Source organism: Uranotaenia lowii, chromosome 2 (genome assembly GCF_029784155.1).
Source record: "Uranotaenia lowii strain MFRU-FL chromosome 2, ASM2978415v1, whole genome shotgun sequence".
Taxonomy (NCBI): domain Eukaryota; kingdom Metazoa; phylum Arthropoda; class Insecta; order Diptera; family Culicidae; genus Uranotaenia; species Uranotaenia lowii.
Genome location: NC_073692.1, coordinates 373,907,579 through 373,927,594, shown reverse-complemented (window position 1 = coordinate 373,927,594; position 20,016 = coordinate 373,907,579). Strand labels below are relative to the sequence as shown.

The 20,016-nt window shown below is 34.4% G+C and overlaps 1 protein-coding gene across 1 annotated transcript in view; it reads right to left on the bottom strand.

Annotated features, from left to right (window-relative positions):
* LOC129745614 (formin-like protein) overlaps window positions 1–20,016 on the bottom strand; it is a 66,540-nt gene that overhangs the window by 34,151 nt on the left and 12,373 nt on the right. The window contains exon 2 of the mRNA XM_055738798.1: window positions 3,266–3,352. Within this exon, the coding sequence (XP_055594773.1) occupies window positions 3,266–3,352 (87 nt within the window). The remainder of the gene's footprint in view (window positions 1–3,265; window positions 3,353–20,016) is intronic.

The window sequence follows — 20,016 nt, the reverse complement described above, 5'->3', positions numbered from 1 at the left end:
TTCTAGGTTTCTGACTTTCTGACTTTCAGATTTGCAGACATTCTTCTCTCTGTCTTTCTGACATTCCGACTTTCTTACTTTATAAATTTTTAATTTTTTGACTTTCTGACTTTCAAACTTTCTAAGCCTGTCTGGCTTTTGTCTTTCTTATTTCCTGACTTTCGGGATTAATGACTTTCCGACCTCCTAAAGTTTTTACTTTCTTACATTCTGATTATTGACTTTAAAATTTGTGACTTTGTGACTTTCTACTTTCCAGCTCTTTGAAATTCTGACTATCTGACTTTCAGATTTTATAGCTTTCAGATTTCATACCTTTCTAACTTTTTAACTTTCTGTCTTGCTTTTGATTTTCTTATTTCCTAACATTTGAAATTTATTATTTTCTGGCCCCATGACTTTTATTACTTTCTGACATTCTGACATTAAAAGGTGACATTCTGAAGGTCACAAGGTCACCTTTTAACTTTCTGACTTCCGAATTTTCTTATTTTCTGACTTTCTAACTTTCTTACTTTCGGACTTTTTGACTTTCTACCTACAAGCTCACTGAAATTTTGTCATCTGACTTTAAAATTTTATGACCTTCAAACTGTATGACTTTTTGAAATTCTGACTTTCTAAGTTTCTGAATATTTGACTTTCTGGCTTCCTGAATATTTTACTTTCCGACCTTCTGACTATCTGACTTTCACGACTTTACGACTTTCAGATTTTATAACTTTTTGTCATTTTGACTTTCTAAGTTTCTAATTTTTTTTACTTTCTGACCTTTTCATTTTCTGACCTTCTGACTTTCTTCTAGCTCTCGGAAAATCTGTCTATCTGTCTTTCAGATTGTCTGACTTTCAGATTTTACGACTTTCAGATTTTATAGTTTTCAGATTTTATAACTTTTTGGCATTTTGCCATTACAAGTTTCTGAATTTTCAACTTTTTGACATTTTGACATTCTGATGACTGTCTGACTCTCAGACTTTCTGACTTTCTAACTTTTTTACATTACGGCTTTTGACTTACTAATTACTCGATCTTCTGAATTTATGATTTTCTGACTTTTGAAATTTTGATTCTCTTATTTTCTGTCTTTCTGACCTTCTGATTTTCTGACATATTGACTTTCGGTCATTTTTCCTTACCGACCTACAGATTTTCAGAGTTTCTATCTTACTGACATTCCGACTTCCTTACTTTATAACTTTTTGAATTTTTGGCTTTGTAATTTTCTAAGCCTGTCTGGCTTTTGACTTTCTTATTTCCTAACCTTCGGAATTTATGACTGTCAGACCATCTGATTGTTGTTTTTCTGACCTTTTGATTTTCTGAACTTCTGACTTCCATATTTTCTGACTTCTTAATTTCTAGCTCTCCTAAATTCTGATTGTCTGAGTTTCAGTTTTCCTGACTTTTAGATTTTGTGACTTTTGACATTTTGAATTTCTAAGTTTCTGAATTTTTGACTTTCTGACATTTTGACATTCTGATTTTTTGACAATTTGTTTCTTTGGTTTTCTCATTTTTTTATTTTATGGCTTCTGATTCTCTAATTTCTCAAGGCCTTTTGAATTTATAATTTTCTGACTTTTCACTAACTTCAGATTTTCAAACTTTTCGGATATGTAAAATCTTAGCAGCGTTGTGTTGGTCGTGAAAAGGACTATATTGTCTATTTTTTTTTTCAATGTTTAAGTTTACGTGTTTTTGAGATATAAGCGAAGCAAGAGAACATGGTCAAAATGATTTTGCACAATTACCTCGAAAATCCATCAATATCGACTTGAAAATTCGTACCTATACAATAAAATTTTTCTTTAAAACTTTTTTGCCAGAGTGGTCAAATATTATAAGGATAAGGCTATGATCATTTAGAATCCGGACAGTTACAAACAAGTGTATTTTAAATACTATTCATTTGATCGAAAAACTTTTTATCGAGGAAATGAAGATGTTAATATGACATTTAATGTAAAAATATTTAAAAAATATTTATCAATGATTTCAAGAAATCCTCTTACTTTTTCATAAAATCACTTTTTTATCTTTGCACACTTTTTTAAGCCATGTATTGATCTATTATTTTTACCACAGATGCAAAACCTTTGCAAAATCATCCTATTTTACACAAATTCACCTGGAAAAGGCGATTGGAATGGTTGGAGCCTATTCATGAGTAGACATCTCCAAGAATTTGATCTCTTAAATCCGGTTTTAACATAAAATTCATTGTCCATCAGAACAAAACTGTCACATTGCGTTAAAATCGGTTGCACAGATTGCGATCTATTGAACTGCTCACTATTAGTTATTTACATGGTGTCTTCTAGTCCAGGCATCACTTTTTGCCTGCCGGAAATGGATTTATTGCATTATTTAAGGGGTCTGCATTCAGTTATCCCCAATAACCATAGTCTTATTTAACATATTTAAGATCCAGGGTTCCACTGTGATGCTTGGTTTGAACTTCGTGTTGATCCTAGAGTGGCTTTTAATACTTCTTAACCATTTAAAAAAAAAAGAAATCAGGAAAAAATCAATAGTTTATGAGTTTTCAAGTTGACAATGGAGAATTTTCGTGGCGAAAAATGCGCAAAAGGCACAAATTTGTGCAAAATTATTTTTACCATGTCTTTTTGCATCGTAAATATTTCAAACACACGTTAACTTAAAAAATCTGGCAAAAATAGACAAGATAATCTTTTTTATAATCAATCCAACGTAGCTAAAGTTTTGCATTTCCGATCTCTCGTAATGTAACTATCACCGAAATGAAGTGTCCGGAACTCTAAGTCCCAGAAAGTCGATGTTCGGCCAAATGTTTTTTTTTTTTCGAGATAACACCATATCTCGACATTTTATGTATTTTTAAGTCATTTGGCATCAAAATTAAAATTTCGATTTTTCCGATTTCCTTTCGTACTTCTTTTGGGGATTTTGGAGGGTAAAAACCGAAACTTTGAGCACTATGAGGCATCCCTAAACAAAATCCGATTGAGCTGAAATTTTGCACGGATCAATTTTTTTGGGCCAATCTACAACGCTCACTTCACTTGGGTGTTAACAACAGTATGCAGCCAAAATTTTGTTGAACACTATACACCATTTTTGAAATGACGGATGTTTTAAATTGTATATGTAATTATCGGAACAGTAAGTGCCCAGATTCTAAATGATTATGGCCTTAGGAGTAACACCAGGATTTTTTTTAATTCAGCATGAATAATTTCGTTTTAATATGTTAATGTTTTTTTTCATAATCATGACTTACCCGATGACTCCGGGAAGCCTTCGGATCCAGATAGGTTCGCAGTTTGATGAGATAGTGTGCTGGAGGGTCTTTTGCGTGAACCATTTCCTGAAAGACATAAAAAATAAAGATACAATTAGAATAGAAAAACTATTAGCGTGCTATATGATAAAATATATAAGAGGTATCTTAGTAGTAAAACAACAATGCACTTGGTTCTCAGATGAGTAATACTTTCGAAGAAGTTTCACATGTGATAAGACGTTTGCGACCTTCAAAGCTAGTTAATGAATTGTTTGGATGTTTCATTCGCTTAAAAAAGTAATCTAAAATAACATTAAATAATTGAAATAGAAAAAAATTCTTGTTTTGTAGAAGATTGATTGAGGGTTTTTTTTTATGATTTAGGTCACTGGATTTTTTTTGATAAAAATTAAAACGTCACTCGAAAACTACTAGACCACCCTAAGCCTACAGTAACTACTATTAACGCGATGTAGTGTTAAAACAGCGCCACGATCGCGATCATCAGCTCACATCTCCCCGACTTCATGCATTATTGATGAACTTTTGTTACCGCTTAATAAAATGTTACATTGGCGACCGTTACCGGTAAGTGTAGTAGGTAGCTATAGGATGGTGCTGATGGAAGTTAAAAATAAAAGAAAAAAAAAATAGCATTACATCATCGTTTCGATTAACTAACGACAACACCGATGTCTAGCGTATAGGGGCGGCTTACGATTCCAGCTAGACGAGCATAAATTGTATACCTACGACTTCCAGTGCAAAAGTGAGCCTAAACTAACGCCGGCCGACTTATCGTGTAAGCATTTATTTTTTTCACTTTCAAAGAGTGGTAATGCAAAACAGGCAACATATCGTGGCTGCCAAGCATGGGCGATAAACGCCTCAAGTGCAACTAATCACGAAATGTATGCTAGACCTATATGCAGATTGGCTTAGACTTAGAGGAAGACGTCAACAAGAAGCTGGTGGCGGTAGCTTTTTGTAGACGTCGTCATTTGATTATGGCCGATGAGCGCGCGTGTGCATCCTACATAAGCGTCGTAAGTGATTAATATGCATATGAGTACGAATATGAGACGTCACTTTTATTGTCATGCCTCCGTCGCTGCCTTGTGATAGTGCTATCAGCTCTTTTAATAACCTATTAAAAGCCGGGCGATAGGTGCAGAGCGTAACCGAACTACCGGACAAAAAAAAGTTGACAGAAGTTATATCTCATCTTTTCCGCTGGAATCGTGTAGTGATCGTACAACAGCAAACATTCTTGCGTGGATTTCCTTACTTACGACGACCTTTTGAAACTTTACTTGATCATTTTGATACAGTATACGTCAGGAAAGCTGTAGGTAAAGCTGTTACAATCTAAGGTCACATTTGAAGTGACTTTACGGGATGATTAATTGTGGGAATGTAAAATAAACAAACAATAGCTAGGAATTTATATGCAAAATAAATGTAAAAAATATTCAACGAACCAATAAAGCTCAAGGTCTTTGGGGAGGGATGGTTCGAGAGATCTAATGAGAAGGTTGCCTTCTTAAAACTATTTCCAGGGATGAATCATCACGATACTTTTTATTTATTTAGGCGGAGCGAAATTGAAATCCTTTTTTCGTCTCTCGGGGTTGAAACATTACGAACATAGCATGATATTAACATTGCACAAAATTGATAAAAATGTTATTTTAAATCTCATTTTTTTTCAATTAAATGTTGATTTTTTTTTAATTTTAAAACCTGTCAAATTTTAAAGAAAAATGGCCACATTTTATGAAATAATCAAATCTTTAAATGAAAAAACACAAAATGAGCAAATTGACAAATTACAAAAGTTGACTGATTAACCAAATTGACAAAATTAGCCCAACTCGAAAAATTAATTCAATTACTGAAAAATTAATATTACCCGAAAATAAAATTCATAAAATTGAAAAAAACGATAAAAGTGAAAAATTTACAACATGCCCAAATTGACTAAAATGTACTTTATTGACACAATTTCAAAATTGTAAAATTTGGCTAAAAGGCAAAGTCAAAACTGTTAAAACCTTATGAACTATCATTAGTGTCTAAATTGTCGAAATCTCGAAATTAGTTTTATTCAGAGCTTTTTTTTTATTTACGAAGCTTTCAAAAATTTACAAATTTGCCATAATAGGGATAAATTCAAACCTACTGTTGGAATCGTCGTGGTACATCTTCGTACCTAAAAATAATAACATTTCCAAAAGTGATGGAAAGTATAAGAGACATTAAAGACCTACACCGTCTTAGCCGATTTAGGCTTTACAGACTGAATAAATTGACGTGGACAACTTAAGATTAACATTTAACACCCAGTACCGAGATGGGAATCGAACCCATGCCATGTATATCTTGCGTGCAGCGTTATCAGATCTACGCATTTGGAGCATTTCTACGGAGGATCCGTACCTCCGATGCTCAAAATTTACAGACTTTCAGTATTTCCTTGAGCTTAAGCTTGAGCTTGCTATCAACTATGGTTCACCTGCGGCCCCTCCTGGCAAATGGCATAATGGTTGCACTCCGTGATTGGTTCGAGATAATCACCATTGCACAATGAACCAAATGAAAGGCGTTGGGAACAAGCATCACAATCTCACTTTGCAGTTTTGAGAATCTCCAACTTCTATTTGAACCAATAACGACGCCGGCCAAGTCCATGTAGTCGATAGGAGGAAGGGAAGTGTAGCATATGTGAAGAAATGTTTAGCGGAGGCCGGCTGTACGCCATCCCCCCGCTTGTTTGGGAAAAGGTATTGTGGCATGGAAAATTACCTTGGTAAGTGAAGTAACCACTTTTAACCTATGCTCCTACGCTCCTATAATTCCTACGTTTCCTATTGAAACTTCTACGGACTTTCAGTATTTCCTACGGATTTTCTACGGATTATCGAAAAATTAACGGGATTCTGCGGATAAACGAAAATTCAACCTTACGACCAAAAAAAAAAAGGTCATCAATCGAACCTACTTTGCCCACTATTGATCTCTCTGTTGTTTCTCTATCACACCCCATTGACTCGGGATTTTAGCCGAGCGCGCACATGGTCGCACATGCTGCTCGGAACCTTGACAAGCACTGATTGCTTCTTCACATGACCGTAAGCAGGGTTGTCAATGAGCCTGATTTTTCGGGCTTTGCCTGATTTTTTGAGGCCCAACCTGATAACCTAAATAAATGATTTATTTAAAAACCTGATTACCTGGCAAGCTTCCGTTTTCCCTAATTTTCGGAAATAAGCCTGATTTTTTCTGATTTTTGTAAATAAGATGAGAAATGAGTTGTACGGAACTGCATTAAAGATATTAGTGGAGGTTAAAATGTGGATTGATGACCAAAAAAAAGGTCCACACTTCGACCAAAATATCCGTTAACCATGTTTTCTAATTTTTTTCTCATGTCCCTGATTTTTGAAAAAAAATATATGTTGACAATCCTGACCGTAAGTAGCGGCAAACCCGAAGCAATCGACCATGTGCGCGCTCGGCTTAAATCCCGAGTCGATTGGTGGTGATCAGCGTTGCCAATATTTTTTTCAAAATTCAGGGACTAGAGAAATAAAAATCCGGATGTATGGTTTAACGGAAATTTCGGTCCAAGTGAGGACCTTTTTTTTGGTCGTCAATCCACATTTTGATATCCACCAATGTCTCTGTCGTACATTACCATTTTCCATCATCAGTTTATAGAAAATCAGGCTAATTGAAAAGAAAAATCAGGGCTTTCAGGTTATCAGATTGGGAAAATCAAGAAAGACCTTGAAAATCAGACACATTGGCATCCCTAATGGCGATACAGAAACAACAGAGAGGTCAAAAGTCTTCAAGAATGCATGCGCAGGGTTGTCAACTTTTTTCATTTTTGACAAATCATTGACTTGTGAAATAAAAATCATAATACGTCAAAGTAACGGAAATTTCGCTCAAAATGATGATCGCTTCACATTTTTACTTCAGCAAATGGTAAATAATTCAAACATTAATTGGAAATAATTGGCAAGTCTGTCAAAATTATGAAAATTGAAAACAATTCTCGTAAAATTACCATGTTATCAAAATTATAAAAAAATGAAAATTACCAGTCAAAAGTCTGAATGTTAAAAAAAATCATAAGTATCAGAATTATAAAATTTCTTCAAGTTCTCAAAGTTATTCAAACTGTTTGAGTTATAAAAATATTATAAAAAATTGTGAAGAATTGACAATATCTGTCATAAATGGTGATACTGTAAAAAAGTTCGAAACAATTGTGATTAAATTGTAGTAAAAATTGTCAAAATCCTCAAAATAGCCAGAAATGGAAACTGTTGAAATTGCCATAAAAGCTGAAATTAGAAAGATTAGCAAAACTTTTTATATTGCAAAAAAAAACGTAAAAATTGTCAGAAACGCCTAAATAAATAGTTAAAACTATCAAACTAGTCAAAACTGTAAAAATAGTCTAAAAACCTAGATCGCACTTATTAAAATTATCAGAATAATCAAATATATCAAAACTTAAAAAACGTGAAATTTTAAAAATCGATACAATGTAAAAATGATTGATATTATCTAAATTGTTAAAATTGAAAATATTGCTTAGTTAATAAAACAAAGAACAGTAAAACTGTCCCAAATCTCAAAGATATCTTTTATGCCTTTTTCAAAATTAATAAACTGCTCAAAATTAACCAAATTGTCTGATTGTCGAACCTGAAAACATTAAAAATTACCAAAATTGTTTCAATACTATAATTCGTCTCAATGTTCAAAATTATCACTATTTTCAGAACTGTCATAGTAGCATAAATTATGCACAACTATCAACATATTCTAAATTGACCAAGTTGATGAAATAGTCACTCTGGAGGTGTTTGGAGCTAAAGAATCATAATAATCATTTTTAAAATAAGTTTTTATTAAAAAGTGTAACTAAACAAGTTCAAAATATGAAACCAACAAATTTTACTTAAAAATCTATTTATCGAATACTAATCTTACACATCAACAAGTTGGTAGCCATGTGAAAGATGATAGGCTTTTATAAGGGTTTTGATAAATTGCGTAAAGCTACACAATTCCCTATTTTCCAAGGCGCATAGAATTTAGTTGCTAATTTTGACTGCTTTAAATCCAAATATCCAACTGGTTTAAAAATAAAAAAAATAAAATTAAAAAAGAAGATTTTTAAACAATAATCAACTTTCCCCAGAGCCGCAAGTAATTTTGAAATATTTGAAAAAAGTTATAGATGATATTGCTTTTTGTTTACTTTTCCCGATACTGTAAAATACGGGAGTTTGAACAACATTGAATTTTAGATATTTGTTAAAGCAAAAATCAAATTGTTTTGCAGGCTTCAACAAATTTGTTAAATGAAATAAAACCTTTTTTAAAACTTTCTTTATTAATGCCAGAAATACATGTAATAATAATCTTCCAAATTATTGAAAATTGTAGAATTAAACTTTTTTAGATAATTGTATCTCTGAAAAAAAAATATCATCGATAGATTGTTAAACATATAAAATCCATATCACCGAAACAAGAGGTGATAGACCAAGTCTGACAAATGATTTGAAACCAAAAATTTTCCAAATCCATCATTAAAACATAGACACCAAAAAAGCTATCCCCTCGAGTTATCAATTAAATTTTAAAAATAAGTTTTTAAACAGGTTGAGGTAAGACGTTTTTATTGGAAAAATTTTCTACTAAAAGGTTTAAAAACTAATCTTATGCATCACCATATTTTGTTTTTATATCCAAAAAATTTAAATACCTAAATCCAAAGTGAAATTTATAATAATAACTTTTCTATTTCAATTTTTTAGTAAGTTTGTCTTTGTTTTTCAATTCTGAATTGTTTATGAAAACATAATGTTTTTGGAAGCCTATAAACCTAAATTTTTAGTTAGAAAAATATTGTTTATACCTTTTGTATTTCGATTGACGGCGACCAAATACTCAGAGTTTGAAGTTTTAAACTTTAAACGTATTATTAATTTTTATTATTTTAAATCTTCTTTTTTAAAACTATTATGATTTGTAATTTTTATTTTTGTCGCTTTCTTATTCATCATTCTAGAAATCAAGTTCCCCAGCCTGTAATTTGTCAGTGTAAGCTTTCCATGATAATTTGTAAGTAAGTATCATGTAAGTTATTATTGTGAACTTCAAAAATTAACTTTTTTGGCCTTTTATTTTGATAACTGGATAAATTTGAATTGTAAAAATGATCTCAAGCTTTGATCACTGCCACTACTAAACAAAATTAAATAATTTCTTCTTTTTATCAAATTTGTTATGAATTCAATTTAAAATTTATATATATAAATATTTTACCAGATTCAAGATATTTTCGCAGAATTTTTCCAACAAACCTTCAAGTGAAAATGAAAAAAAGAAATGTAAATTAAGATGATTAATAACTAACAATCATTATCAACTTGCAGAACAATTTTAAGCATGGTTAAATTCTGACCTGATCTTATAATATATTGTTGAATTCGGAATTACTTTCTTTTTTAATCTGGTACTCTAGTTTTAATATTCTTTTTCAGTACACTGATTCTTAGTTCGAAGCTTTAAATTCTGACTTTCTTTGAAATTTGAATTTGTATTCGGTTTCTGGTGTTTCGGAAATATTAATTTCAAATTATTAAACAAAACTGCTTAAAATTTATGTTTCAAGCAAATTGTTTGTTCTAAATAAGGAACGTGATTTTAAATAATTTATTAATGACTTACCAGAACCAGCATTGATTGAAACTTCGATTCTGATGTATTTTGAATCGTATCAGTAAAATTTACCATTTTCGAGTTCGTTATTTATTTTTATTTACATAGTATTCCGTCTTACGACATAACTTGACGAACATAATTCCTAAAATTCACTCGGTCCATGGCAACCGTTCTCCAATTTCTCGGGCACCCCACGTTCGCCAGATCACGCTCCACTTGGTCTAACCACCTCGCTCGTTGCGCCCCTGCTCGTCTTGTTCCTACCGGATTCGTGGCGAACACCTGTTTTGCAGGACAGTCATCCGGCATTCTCGCAACATGTCCCGCCCAGCGTATCCGGCCAGCCTTCACCACCTTCTGGATACTGGGTTCGCCGTAGAGTCGCGCGAGCTCGTGGTTTATCCTTCGCCTCCACACTCCGTTCTCCTGCACGCCGCCAAAGATGGTTCTTAACACTCGTCGCTCGAATACTCCGAGTGTACGCAGGTCCTCCTCGAGCAATATTCGTTCGAGTTCGTATAATGGTTATGAGTAGAAAAACGGATTTAGAAATCAATTTCCTTATTTATTATTTCTACCCAAATTATTTCTATTAGTACTCTATTAGTTATTATTTCTACCCAAATTTTAATTTCGGTAACCCCCCATGGGCGAGTCCTTCACACGGGCCTGCAAAGGGGTATAAGTGTCGAAATTATCAATTTTGAGTGAATAACGCCAAGTGATCTTCCATATCTTAATCTTCATCTGGTAAAAATTTCTGATTTTTAGTATTTTATTTACACACTCTTTTGATTGAACAAAAACTACTAACTTTCGAAAAATATATGGAAAACGGGCAAAACTTAAATTTTGAAAAACGTTTTCTGGAAATCAGTTTTAATGCAATTCTACCCCTTTGGCTCTGAGAGGCTCAATTGTGAGAAATAGTTGAAATTGACAAAAAAAAATACCATCCATCTTAAAATTGTCAAAAAGGTCAGAATTATGAAAATTTATTAAAATTGAAAATGTCATAATTCATAAAATTCTCTTAACTTTCGAAATTGGCAAAACTATCACATTTGTCAAAATAAATGAAATTGAAAATTTTCAATATCATGTCAAAATTTTGATCGTTGTAAAAACTGTCAAAATAGTAAAAAGTATCAACATTGGTAAAATAGTTGAAGTGGTCCAAATTGTCGAGATTCTCTAAATTTTCGAAATTGAAAGAAAAATCTAGAATGATCTAATACATTGTCAAATTTTCAAAACTGATAAGTGAAGAAAAATTTTCAAAATTGAATGAATTATAAAAATTTTCAAAACAATCGAATTTTCTCAACACTAAAAAAACTATCAAGGTGGACAAAATTGTTTAAATTTAAAAACAAATGAAATAAAAAAAATTTAAAAAAAAATATTGATAACATTTACCAAATTGACAAAATGATAATATCAACAATATTAGTAAAACTGAAAATTTTGCAAAGTTGATACAACTTTGCAAAATTGATGAATCTTGGATGTTCGAGAAATTGGATAACGGTTGCCAAGGACCGGGTGAATTTTAGGAATTATGTTCGTCAAGTTATGCCGTGAGACGGAATACTATGAAAATAAAATAAATAAAGTAATAACAACTAACAAAAAATAAAAAAAATCTAAACTTACGAAATTAACACTGTTGAAAAAAAAACAATAGTGAAAAACTTTCTAAAATGTTTCAAATCGACAAAATTGACAAAATTAACCAAGTAAAAAAACTTGACAATATTGTCGTAATTGAGAAAATTATTAAAATATTGTCTGATGAGTGATGATGCAATATGAAAAATTGTTGTATTGTGAATTAAACTTATTAGAGAATTATGACAACCGCCAACAGACCGAACTATTACGCTAAATTTGAACTGTTACTATAAAAAACACCCCTAGGCACGAATTCTTGGACGTGTCCGGCTGCCAGCTGGAATGTTTTGCAAGCTTTTCGAGCCAAATCGAAACCAAACCAAAACCGTCATCCCATGGCTGGAATGCGTTGGTTGCGGTTAAATGAGAATTGAAAATACACGTTCCTTGCTGTTGTTCTATATGAGGCACAGAAAGTTATGGGAAAAATGGCAGGAAAATGTCAATGTCACGTGGGCCATAAAAACGTTATCGCGCATCATTAAAATGAAGTTAGAATCAGTTAGGTAGGTACTAAACCATCACAAACCTGTGTACGACGATACAGTAGGTTGAAAATTTGAACGGAATATTTAATGTCCATCCGTAATGATGGCTTTCGGAGCGTGTTTGTCAACATATTATTATCAATTGTTGTTGATACTGTAGTAAGGAATATTTGGTGTGGGAGCCTCCTTCAGGTTCATAGTTGTTTTTTATAAAATATTTTAGGTGTGATATTTGGGAATTGTCACTGATTTTTAGTAAATAAGTTTTGTTAAAGTTCTTGCAGAAATTTGCATGACAAAGTAGGAAGATTCGAATTAAAAAAAAATAGAAGATTGCTGATTTTCCATCAGTGGTCTCTTAAAAAAACTTTCATTTTTTTTTAAATTCCTAAATTCATAACATTCTCAATAACGATAAAGAAAAACAGCTTTTGATACAGACATACAAGTAAAATCTGGTTTGAGCTTCTATAGACAAATAATCCTCCCACCCCATAAATCATGAGATGTTTTGGCATGTTTCCCACCTCGTATGGAGGGTCGATGACTCAAAAATTTCTAGACGAACTGTCTGCAGCACTATAAGAAAAACAAACGAACAGTCTATGTATGTTTTTGGCAGTTGAAGAGACATTCCGGAAACTTTCTTCCACTTGCTCCCATGCTTTACGCATAGACTTTCAATAGCTACGATATTTTTATTCATAAATTCTATTTGCAGCAACAGTAGCTGAAACTATTTTTTTGCTTCCTACTTGAGCCATTATTGGTAGTTTTTATTGGCAAAACTTGATACATATTCAAAAGATGGGCTGTGAATCTAGCCATTATGTCTGGCAGATGATTCAGCATCCTATCGTAAATAGCGGCAATATTTTCGGTGATTCATCTACCATTCAGGATGAGTTAAGTTAAACAACATTTATTGGTGATGTGAGTGCAGTTCACGAAATTGGTTGGTCATCGTGACCAACGAGCTGAGGAATTTTCGATATGATAAGTCACTGATGATTTCAATGTCGAAGTTTTTAGTGCCGGTTTAAGTTTTAAGGTAGGGTAAAGGCGGGCTGAGCACTGATTTTGTCGGAGGCTTTTATTGATTACGATATGAAAATTATAGAGGAGAATAAGGACTCTTTTCTCCTAGGGATGACTTCATTTCTCATTCATATCTCGTAGCGGATATCTCTTAGGTGTAGAAAAATTCGATCGCACTTTTCAACAAAATGGTACCTGATCTATAACCTTCCCCCTACTAACACAAACCATTCCTTGGATATTTAAATATAGATTCGCAGACGTATAGACGGGGTCTATATTTGGAGATATTGATTTACCTTTGTTTCTGAGTTTTTCAAAATTAATCTTCGGAATATAAAGGGACAAAAGGTTGCTTATTGAGTATCTAACTAACAATCCTTCTTTCATTCCTCATTGACTACTAGGACGTGGCCGGCGCCGTTATTGATCATTTTCAAAGGGAGAGCTTGAGTTTCGTGCATTGTGAGTGACCTTTGCACAAAACTGATGACCTCGATCAATCACGGAGTAGCAACCATTGGCAAGGTAGAACTTGTTCTGCTGAGCCACGCCAGCGATCATGGAATTTGAAGTGTGTAATTAGAACAAAATCTAATCACATATGTTAGCTGAAGCTTTAAATGAATGATCATATTTAAGAATTTCAAGTTCAATGATCCAAGGTGGATATGAGTAGTAGAATAAGCTAAGCTAAGCTAAGCTAGGGTAGCTTATGTTGAGATAAAACTCTAGAATGAATCGGTTCAATCTTCAGGTAAAATGATTTAATATCCAAATTACATAACATTCCAACAAACTATTAAAACCTAACTATATTGATGTATAACAAACCAGCTTTTGTATTTCCGATAGCAATATGTATGAATTTTCCAGTTCTAAGTCCTGAGTGTTGAAGACATTTAAAAAAGTGTTAGAAAATAACAGAAATAGACGAAGTGGTTTGCGAACGAATATAAACTCAGCTGGTTGAGAGGAATCTGTCTAACCGCCTGGGCAGGGCGGGTGACTGACAACAAGCTGATTAATATTAATTAACGAAAACTTGTACCATGACACAAAATCAAGGTCTCTGCCAAAGTCAACATCAGCTAGCTAGCTTATGCAGAAATTAAGGCAATAATTAAAACCCCTGCTCAGCCTGCAGCAGTATATGGCCACTGGTTGACAGTTGATGGCCATGTCTTCATAAAACCAACTCCTATAGACCGCGGTATCACATCGTTTTGCTGCTGGAACCAGTTAATGTGGATGATGATGAGGAGATGACCATATCCGACCATAATATTGCGTAACATGTATCATCCGGAACATGATTCGTGCATCATTTTGGTTCGATGGCAGACATGTTTATAGCATCATTGCGACAGTTTGGGCACCACTAGCAAAAATGAGCAGTTTTAAAAGGTGCGTAAGATAAAACATCGAACACAATACTTCCCAATCTCAAATCTTTCAACATGACGAAAACCTACAAATTTCAAGCATAAACTTCATATACATGGCCTCCGGGCAAAACGAGCCGCCAAGTTTAGAGAGACAAGCGGACTCCGACGACGACGACGACGGGCGGCTTCCAAAGATGGTTATTTTTCGGAACCAAACAGGTCAACAGCATTATTTTGACGTTGTCTGCCGCCACACCGCCATGGGCAAACTAGCTAGCCGATGACCCATAATTGCGGGTTCAAATTAAACGATTCATCAACTCATTAACACATAGCACTTGCGGCGCAGTTATGGTGGAAAAAATGTGCACCCTCCTCCATTTAAGCTTATTTGTTGGTAATAATTCATAGGATTAGTTAGTTCAAGTTGGAAAAATTTATGGTCCCTTGAAACTCCATCAGCGCTAACTAGAAAAAAACGAAAACGATAAGTAATGCATAGTTCAATGGCGGATCATTCCAGATATATTCTAGCTAAGCTCCATATTCGAGATAGTGCAGACATCATTTATGATCTCATATGGAACAAGGAATTCATCTGAACAGATATCAATCTCGTAGTGTAGGCAAAACGAGCTTTCATCGCTTTCAACAGTTTATGAGCACCAAACCACTTAGCGATAAAAACGTGTCGTGACTAATGGATCCAATCTCGTTGAGTTCTGTCGCTAAATCAGTAACCGGTACAGTAGTGGTCGTTCGTAAATTGTGTTACGATTGCAAATGACTCTAACTCTTACATTTTCTGTAAGACGAAAATAATTCTATTGTGTCCATTATAGACTGGTCAGAATCGGACCAAAAAAAGTATCAAACGGTTTTGGGTCTTCAAAAAATCCTACAGCCTCACTCTTGCACTGAACAAAAACCTCTTAAATGTATCAATCAAGAGTTATGACGACCTTGAAATTGAATAATTTAATTTATTTTTTTTTCACATCTTCTAAAATGACACCCCTGCATTAAATATTGGGTAGGAGCCATTATACGTTGGAAACTAGCTGGCGTGTTTTCCCTTATGCAGAAGTGTTTTCGTGTCACTGGTTGGTTCGATTGTCGAGAAAGTGGGTATAATGGATTTTTGGACAGAAAATTGTTTCTGATAAGTTATAAACCCCAAAGGAAAGGGAGGGAGTCCAATATAAAATCAACGTAAAATATGGCACAAATCGATCATTTTCCACGTGAATTCTATCAAATTTGATAACATGAATTGTTACCAAACATGTAACAAGGGTTTTTTTGTTGTTGTCCTGATAAACAATTTAGTATTTAGAATTCCTTTCTCGATGTGTAAAATCCCCAGAATTCACCTCCAATATCCCTGTTCTTCCTAGTGCTGCATGGGTCAGTTTGGTAAGGCGGAGTAGCTCAAAAAACCAAACGAGCCGGCAACACTGGAGAAGACGAGAAAAGCAGGGAGATCAGTTTTGACCACGGACCAAGACGGTCGAAAATTTCATCTTTTCCTCGGTGCTAAAAAGAGGTTCCCCAGAGTCACGTGGGTTCCTTTCGTTGTCCGCGAGCCACGTCATCCACGGCACTCCAAGCTACACCAGGATCAGAACAGCATCACAGCCACTTCCGAGGGTTGATCCCCGGACAAGCAACGGTAGGAGGCACCGGATCTGGTACATCCGAATTTGCTTATCTGTCATCAGGAAAGGTGCAACCTAGAGGTTCGATAGATCCGGTTCGTAATCCCGTCACCGAGCCCCGCTCAAGTACCGGAACCCAGCCTAGATTCCACGGCTGCTGCCCAAGACGACACAAGCTACATCAGAGCCGGTCCACATCGCCCAGGCCCGACCCAAGCTACACCAGGGAAGGTCACATCAACCTCGTGGTTACCGGACGTTCAACATGGTTTTCTCAAGAAACGCTCAACCGTAACGAACCTAACAGAGTTTGTATCGAGAACCTCACAGTGGATGATGTAAGGTTTTCAAGTTGACGCAATATACACTGACATGTCCAAAGCCTTCGACGTAATCAATATAAACGCTCTACTGTCGGTATTATACAAGAATGGAATAACCGGATCCTGTCTCCAATGGATTCGTTCGTACCTGATCGAAAGAACGCAATACGTCAAACTGGAGTACGTGAGTCTAGTACATTCTCGGTCAACAGTGGTGTTCCACAAGGGAGTCACTTGGGACCCCTTCTTTTCATCCCTCTTATGAACGAATTTCCTGAAGTGCTGACTGATGTGTTCGCGCTGGTGTATGCTGATGATTTAAAAATGTTTTTTCCTATTCGTCACCCGAAGGATTGCGTGACTCTGCAAAACACCTTGCACAGGTTCACAGAGTGTTGCAGTAGATTCGGCCTAAAGATCAATTTCTCGAAATGTAACGTGATAACATTTTCTCGGAAAATAAGCAATATCACTTATGAATACCGCTTAGAGAACGATTTCATCATTGCTCGCTGAAAGACTTAGGAGTGAAGTTGTAACTTTTTCAAAACACATCGAAAAAGTTGTAGCAAAGGCAAATTCTATGTTCGGAATGGTTAGTAGAATCTGTCACGAGCTGGATAATCCCTACACGATTGTCTCAATCTACACTGGATTAGTTAGGACCGTCATTGAATATGCCGGCATTGTGTGGCGACCGTACTAGAACATACACAACAACAGACTAGAGAGAGTTCAGAAGAAGTTCTTGAAATACGCTTTGAGAAACCTTGGGTGGCAAGCAGAAATGCCGGAATATCGAGTCATGTCGAGTCGAAGAAAATCAATCGACGCACTGTTTCTAAAGGATTTAATCTGTGGAAGATATCATTCGCCGTATTAATTATCTTGAATATCGAGTTTTGGATTTATCACCGCGATTGTTTGTTTTTCGAAATTATCGACGTTTTTCGGTGAGTTTTAAAAATAATAAAACTGGTTTACCGGTTGTCCGTACGTTCCGAGCTACTTTGGCACTTCGCTCCTCCTCAGTGGACACTAAAATTATATTTTACGTTTTAATATTAAACATTAAATCTAGATTTTTGATTTCAACTTACAATCGACTGGTCATCGTCTAAACAATTTTGATTTTGAACAGTTTGTTTTGTTTTTCGTTTACATTTGTTTGTCAGTGTCTGTGTCAATTTTGCGATTATGGGGTCGTAAGCGGTCTTACAATTTAACGAGTCTCTGGCTATTAACAACATTATCGTCACCTCTCAATTTGATGTAAAATGTTTCGGCGGTTATTCTAGCATTGTGTCCAGTAACTCTTTCCAGTATTTTGATATTTTAAAAATCAAAAATGTGCCCAGTTTCGAGACAGCGCTGTGCTAAACCTGTATTTATTTGTTTTGTGGATAAATTTGTCTTGTGTTGCTTCAAACGTTTTTCTAAGAACTGGCTCGTTTCTCCTACATATGATTTACTACATCCTCCACATTTTATTTCGTAAACAATATTTTTGTTTTTCAAAATCTTATTCTTGGTTTTCGTGAAAATCAAATTTTTAACCTTATCTAATGGCTGAAATGCGAAATTGATATCAAACTGTTTTAAGTATCTGGACAATTTTTCTCCCAACCCAGTACGGAATCATTACAAAATTATTCATACTTTTACTGGATACGCTTAAGCTATTGTATATTTTATGTGTTTTTCTTTAATTACGTTTGTTACTAGATGTAAGGGAGGGGTAGTTATTAATTTTTAGTATGTTTTTAACTGTCTTGAGTGTTTTTTCCCTGTATCTAGTGTGAGTGAGCCTAATTGCTCTGTCCACCAATGCAATTATTGTATTTTTCTTATGTGAAAAAGGGCTAACGGAGTTGAAATCTAAATATCCACCTTTCTCATCTTTGGGGAACCATTCCGTTGATATGGTGTTCGTTTCTCGGCGTAAAATTGTATCCAAGAATTTGATTTCTCCATTCACCTCGTGTTCAATTGTAAACTGCAGCCTTTGATGAAACCCATTGAACTTACGGACGATCTCGTTTTGTTCATCACTTTTTGCAGCATTTTTGTATATCATAAGCATAAGGCATAAGGCCGTTTCAACTAGCTAATGGGATCCAGAACTACGCCAGAAACGAACCAATGCATCGAATGATGTCATTTTACAACGCAAACGTCGATATTATTCAACTAAGCATGACCAGAAAGCAAATCAAAAGTAGAATTGTGCAGTGCTCTTTTACAAATTAACAATTATCCAGTTATTAAGTGTCATTTATACTATAGAATAAGATAAAGGGCTGAAGCCTAGGATCTAATCAATAAAACTAAACAACATGGCCGGACATCTCCCAGGCTACCACGCCATCACCCGGTTCAAAAAGGTAGGAGCTGTCATCGTCGACGTCAACTGACATGCAAAACTTTCCCAAAACCTGTCCTAAAACATGTTACCCCAATGAATAATTAAAATGTAAAATCCGTTTTCTCAAGCTTTTATCAAAGCCAATCAAAAGGAACTTATGACACTGTCATAATTAAAGGCTCGAATGTAGCTCAATTATTTGAAAGAGCGCCAGTTTTCAAAAAAATATCGTAATTAAATCTGACAACACTGCAGAACAACACAAACTTTGTGACGTGAAGATTTTACGTTGGGAACAACATTTAAATTTTGTAGAAAATTTAAATTCATTTTGACGCACTTTGAAAAAGTTACAGGGATTTCAAGTAAGTTTTAATTTTTTCATATATTTTCATGTAAAATCAATGGAAAGGTAACAGCAAAATCATAAAGCCGGGAACTATAACACCACTTTTCTCAATGGTTTGATATTTTCGATTTTTTATAATATTCGTCAACCTTTTTAAATAGAAAAATACAGTTGTACAGTGCTGCCAGATATTAAGTATTACTGTCTAATCTTATATATAAAAATGGAGGCGTTTTCTTTGTAACACCATCACGCAAGGCCGTGCGAACGGGGGGGGGGGGGGGGTTAGGGGTTTAACCCCCCCCCCCCCCCATGGAGATTTTTTCCAAGTAAAATTATCTGTTCGAGAAGTGAATTTACAGTAGAAATTTGAAATTACTTGATATTAAAAGGTGTTTAAAATAAGCGTTGATAAACATGTCAGAAAAATTGGCTCGCCTCCGGCGGTGTTTAGTTCAATATTACTCTAGAACTAGAACTAGAACGATACTACACGACGTTCAAGAACTGATACTTATTATGAATTATCAATTTCGATCGGCAATTTTAAAAGCCTTTCGTATTGAAAAAATTTTTTTTTTCATTACTAACTTTATGCTGAAAACCATTTTCCATTTTATTTTTCTACCTCAATTTTATATTGTGTTTTTTATTGTTCTTATAAATGCTCAACTCCACATTCAAAAGGGTTTTGAAAAAATACACAAGTCTT